Source organism: Miscanthus floridulus, chromosome 7, assembly GCF_019320115.1.
Source record: "Miscanthus floridulus cultivar M001 chromosome 7, ASM1932011v1, whole genome shotgun sequence".
NCBI lineage: Eukaryota > Viridiplantae > Streptophyta > Magnoliopsida > Poales > Poaceae > Miscanthus > Miscanthus floridulus.
In genome coordinates this window covers 77,703,960-77,709,959 of record NC_089586.1, presented here as the reverse complement: position 1 = coordinate 77,709,959, position 6,000 = coordinate 77,703,960, and the positions used below count along the sequence as shown (strand labels likewise).

Sequence of the window (6,000 nt, the reverse complement as noted above, 5' to 3'; positions counted from 1 at the left end):
AAGTACGTAAATTATGACCCAGTCTACCACACTTGCCGTGCTCATACTGCTCGGGGTCAGTAAGAAATGAGGTTCCTCTCCCACGCCTCGTTCTTCCGGGTATCTAATCCATAACCGTCCTGTGCCTCGTCATCTTTCTTGATCCACGCTTGTTCCAACGATAAGCTGTATCCGCAATATACTTTGGCCAATCATATGGAGGCCACTATCCAGGGTCCCGGAAAGGCACGAAGCGGAGGCTCCATGTGTGCACAAGCGTATCGACACTGAACTCGTGAGGTATCCTGCTCTCGATATTATAGTTGCGATGCCTAGCTGCTGCCACATCGGGCTCATACGTAAGAGAGGGCTTGACACCAGGATTGTTGGTGCCGAGCTCGGCGTCAAGATCCATGGTGCCGAGCTGACTGCTATGTCAGCATCCATGGCGCCAACGTGGCCCCGACCTCGCCGCCAACAACAATGACGCCGAGCAGTGTAAGGGTCCAGATTTTAAAAATCATATCTCTAGGATCATATTTGTGATTTTTTTTTAAAAATAACTAAAATATGAAAAATTCGGACTAAGGCGCATGTGACCATGCATGTGTGCCGTGTTACGTAGCTGGTGGGCAGAGACCCCGATCGATCGACTCGATCGATCCCAGCTTGCGTCATCTCCGCGTGCATGCGCAGCTGGGAAAAACTATTGCCCTGGCTGGCCGCAGATCGCGTTGCGTACGCCCGTGTGGGTTGGTGTGTGTGTCTCTGTATATATATATTATTGCCTGTGAGAAGCGAGGTAATAAGGGGTGTTTAGTTCCTTTTCCTAAACTGTAAACTGTAGTCGTTGTTTTATTAGATGTTTGACACATGCATAGAGTATTAAATATAGACTGATTACAAAATTAATTGTATAATTTGCGATATGAATCTTTTACACCTAATTAGCCCATGATTTAACAATATGGTGCTACAGTAACATGTGTTAATAGCGGATTAATTAGTCTTAATAAATTCGTCTCGTGGAGTGCTGACGAATTCTATAATTTATTTTTTATTAGTATCCAAACACCACATACGATACCCATATGTGACACATCCTAAATTTTAGTCACTGGATTCAAACACCCCAAAATACTAGGGCAGAGCCTGCAGGGGATGGCAACAAGCCTTCAAGTTTTTGCTCCATCGTCATCATCGCCTGAGCTGCGCAGCACAGCGCTAGAGCGTCGTCGTCAGCGAGTAATAATCTCAACAAATATTCCCAGATTTGTCTGGCCCGCTGCGCTGTGGGCCCCCGCCGTGTCAGGACCAGGTGGAAGCGTGTGTCGCCTCGGCCCAGTCAATTGGGCTTGACTGACTCGGCCTCAGCCAAGCCGGTTAAAGTTAGAGACGCCGTCGCATTGGCGCCCGCACTGCGCCCAATCGGCATCCGCCAACCGGCAGGGACGTCGCAGCCGCGCCCGTCCCGAGTCCCGACCGGTGGAGCCGCACCGCACGGCCGTCGGACCGGGAGTGCCGGCACGGACTCCCTTCCCGCCGCGGTAGAAGTGACAATGCCGTAATGGTACTCCAAGGATTCCCACTCCCGGCTCCGGCAGTGATCCCCACCCCGCACACGTGCTGGCCACCTCCCGCCTACTTATACCCGGCGCCATTCGTCGTCCTCCAGATCGAATCGAATCGGCCGGTCTCCTTCCTCCACCACTCTCAGTCCTCACCGCACCTGCAGTCAGCAGCCTCCTCTCCACCCATCCCACCACTCGCCAACCACCTCTCGTCTCTCTCCTCCCCCTCACGCGCACCACGTCTCCATCCATCTCCAGCGCGAGCGAGCTAGCTACCTAGCTCTCTCGGCCAAGATCCATCCCAATCGCGCTTGCTCAGACTGCAGCAGCCGCAGCACCAGCGCACGTACGGGGGGAGGGGTTGGTTGTAATGCCGGGGAGCGTGCCGCTGGCTCTGGGCCTGGACACGGCGGGGCTGCAGGTGCCGTGGTACTTCCGGTGCCCCATCTCCCTGGAGCTGATGCGCGACCCCGTGACGGTGTCGACGGGGCAGACCTACGACCGCGCCAGCATCGAGTCGTGGGTGGCCACTGGCAACACCACCTGCCCGGTCACCCGCGCGCCGCTGGCGGACTTCACGCTCATCCCCAACCACACCCTCCGCCGGCTCATCCAGGAGTGGTGCGTGGCGCACCGGTCCATGGGCGTGGAGCGCATCCCGACGCCGAAGCAGCCCGCGGACCCGGACCTGGTGCGCTCCCTCGTCGCGCAGGGCCCGGGCCTCCCCGCGCTGCGGAGGCTCAGGGCGCTCGCCAGGGAGTCCGACAAGAACAGGCTCGTCATGGCCACGCACGAGACCAGGGCCGCGCTTGTGGAGTCCGCCTTCGGCTCCGGGGCGGCTAGCAGCGAGGAGCTGGAGGCGGAGGCCATGGCGGTGCTCGCGCTGGTGGGCCTCGGGGAGGCGGAGGCCGCGGAGGTGGTCGGGAGGGAGGAGAGGGTGGCCAGGCTCGGCAAGGTCCTCGGCGGCGGCGCCGGCGCCGGCGTCCCGCTGGAGGCGAGGGTGAACGCGGGCGCCGTGGCGGAGGCCGCGGCGTCGGCGTCGGGCGCGGAGGCTCGCGCCGTGCTGGGCGCCGCCGAGGGCGTCATGGACGGCCTGGTGGAGCTGGTGGAGGAGAAGGCCAACGCCCGCGCCGTGCGCGTCGGGATCCGGGCCCTGTTCGCGCTGTGCCTGGCCAAGGAGAACCGCCCGCGCGCCGTGGCGGCGGGCGCCGCGTCGGCGCTGGCGCGGCGCGTGGCGGAGGGCGGCGCCGGGGAGCCCGAGCGCGCGCTGGCGGCCGTGGAGCGCCTGTGCCGCGCCGAGGGCGGGCGCGACGCCGTGGTTGCGGGGGCCGGGGGCGGGGCCGCGGCCGTGGCGGCGCTGGTGCGCGCCATGTCCGGGCGCGCGGCGGAACACGCGGCGGGCGCGCTGGTGGCCGTGGTGGGCGGGTGCGAGGCGCTGCAGGTGGAGGCGGTCCGGGCGGGCGCCATGAGCCAGCTGCTGATGTTGGTGCAGGGCGGGTGCTCGGAGCGCGCCAAGCGCAAGGCGCAGCACCTGCTGAAGCTGCTCCGCTCCGCCTGGCCGAACACCGACTGCATCGCCAACTCCGACGACTTCCTCCAACACTACTGATGTGATCATTAATTGGCCATGATTGCCGGCCCCTAGTGTTCTTCGATCTGTTCCCCAAGGCGGAAAGATCCTTCACTTCACTCAGGGGTAGGCCAAGTGCAGAAGCTGCCGCCGGCTTGTATGGCCTTGCTTGCAACCCAGCGTCCGTGGGGCGCCGGCGGCGTGTATGTATGCCGGGACCAGGACGGAGAAATTCTCTCTAAAATTGTTTCCAGTTTTGTACGTACGTAATGTTGGCAGGCAGGGAGGAGGGAGGAGGATGGATTCGTGATTCTCGATCGATCAACAGTAGCAGTAATAGCTACTGTAAGCAGCCAAGGCATTCGCTCGTTTTCCTCCGCTGGGTATTGTTTGGCCAACTAATTGGGTCGTCGGACGGATGGCAAAAGAAAATGTTTGTTTTTTAGTTTTTGGCACTTGGCCCAGGCCCAGGCGCGCGTGCGGGTTTTTGGGTCAGTGAAAGTACAGGCGAAGCAGCGAGAGGGCTGGGGAGATCGCGGGCATTGAAAGCTGGGCTGGGCAGCGGCACAGAGCTTGGCCGGTGGCGCGGTGAGAGGTGGGGCTGCCCCGTCCTGCAGCATGCTTCTGCAGAATGGAATGTTGTTGCCATGAAATTATCACATCCCGCTTTTGACCGGATTGGTGAGCCGAGCTGAGCCGCCCCGCCCGATCGATCACCTTATTATTATTATACGGCCAGGCATCATCAGGCATGCACGACTTGACCGGACTGCTATGTTGTTTGCTTCTCCTTCTCTCCTCCCCCCTCCGTAAAGAATACTGTGCTGGCGGGGGAGCAGCCGGGCAAAGCATAAATAAAGGAGCCGTATTAACGGCCCGGCCCGGTACCCTTCGTCATTGCCTGGTGTCCCGGCACCTCTCTCGCTCGGCACTGCTTTGGCTTGCTGTGCTGTGCACGCAGCAGCTCCATTATCACCACCCACCTCGGTTCGGTCGTCTCCATGGCACTAAGGGAGTCAAGATTGGTCCCTACGATCGGTGCGGGACATGACGGCGATGCTTGCCGCTTGACGTACAGTAGGGAGCACTAATCTAATCGCGTGGGGTACGGTGTTGCTTGAAAGATTAAGTCCATTAAACAAAACAAACAAAGGAGATTCTGATGAGGCGGGGAAGGGAGTGTGTGTGTGTCCGTCCGCATCTGGCATCGCGTCGCACTGACGGGAAAAGCGGCGTGCTCGCCGTGGATGGCGCGCTTCCATTGCTGCCTGGCTCGCTGTCCGATCTACGTTGGTTAGGCTCGCTGGCACCAGGTGGCACCAGCTAGTTATAAATCCTTTTGGCTTGTCTAAATTTTACTACTACTACTACTACAATCACACTCAAAATTCAAGTTGTTTTTAACATGATTTAGAATACCAAGGAGAGATTAATTATGATGTATTTTTTTCTTTGTTTGATGCTATTGGATAGGATTTAGGGTTTCTCCCTTGCAGAAAACTCTCCTTGCTAATAGACTGGTTAACGCTGTGAAGCCCAAAGTGAAAGGCTCTGGGTTCGATCCCGCGCTGGTTGCCTCTAATGTCCTTCACGGACTCAGGGCGCTGGTTGCCTTTAATGTCCTTCACGGACTCAGGGCGGGACACAAGAAGGATCATGGAGATGCTAGTGAGATGCTCCCTCAGTCCTAAAAGAATGCAGTTCTAAAACAGTGTCATGTTTTAATATATATCAAGACTGATTAATTATAGATAAAAAGTATAAATATTTATAATATCAATTAAATACCATTATATTAATTACCAAAATGTATTTTTATAAAAAAATTGATTTGGAGTCATAAATGTAAATACTATTTATTAGAAACTTGGTCAAACATGAAGTACTTTAAATAACACGAAATCTATAGTTATATCCTTTTTGGGACAGATGTAGTAGTTGTTAGTAGGGTGTCCAACAATATCTATTATCTCATGTCGTTGTATCTTCCCAATAGTATTGGGCCTACTCTTACTACTGCTTATCCTTCCTATGCTGCCTACCTAAACCTAGTTGGAAATCTCCTGCCGTTGGCTAGAGATGCCGAGCTCACGCGCCCCCAAGCTTATGCTGCCCGCGCCCGTTGGTAGCATCCCATCCAAGCTCCAGCGGGATGCGAACCTAAGCCCCCATACCTTTCTCCATTTCGTTTGTAACCCAACAGCAAACTTTGAGCACCTGAGCTTAGGAATAAAGTCACCGACCGACTCAAACTGGATGTAGGGCACGTTGCCTGAACCAGTATAAACTCTGTGTCATTGAGTGCTAGGCCACCTCCGATCACAACGTACAACAAAACTACAAATATTTACGTGTTGGTCACTTTCTACACCGACACTAGGGTCGATGCGACAGGGGCTAGGGACAGAGATGATGAGGTGAGGGCTGGGTTGAGTGACGCTGCGGGGAGGATGATAGTGCCGGGAGGCTGGCCGCGTTGCAGGTGGACATTGATGCAAGGTGGTAGTGTGTGTGGAGATAGTGACAGTGAGGCGAGTAGGAGTGCCCAGAGACAGTGGAGTGAGGCGGGGAGTTGAGGAGTAGTGCATGGAGGTGGGGCGTGGTGCGGGACGATGTTATGGACCGGGAGAAGAGGAGAGAGAGAGAGAGAGATAATTTTTTAAAAAAATGTCTAATATAGCACGTACGTTTTCCATGTATCGGAGAAAATTATTGGCGTTCAGTTTTAACATCTTTATCAACAATTAAAAGAAATTTTAGGTCACTTCATTATCACCTTATCAAGAGAGTTGTATTGGCGTATTGATTATAGAATAGCTGCTGAAGATCCTCTAAGCCAAGCGACGAGAGCCAGGGCCAACGATCTCGTGGGCTGCCAGG

General features: G+C 55.8%; 1 protein-coding gene across 1 annotated transcript; it reads left to right on the top strand.

Moving 5' to 3' along the window:
• The first annotated feature begins 1,496 nt into the window (after positions 1–1,496).
• LOC136463518 (U-box domain-containing protein 26-like) lies at positions 1,497–3,371 on the top strand. The gene has a single exon (XM_066462506.1). The coding sequence runs from the start codon at positions 1,921–1,923 to the stop codon at positions 3,157–3,159; it is 1,239 nt and encodes a 412-aa protein (XP_066318603.1). The 5' UTR covers positions 1,497–1,920; the 3' UTR covers positions 3,160–3,371.
• Positions 3,372–6,000: the final 2,629 nt, after the last annotated feature.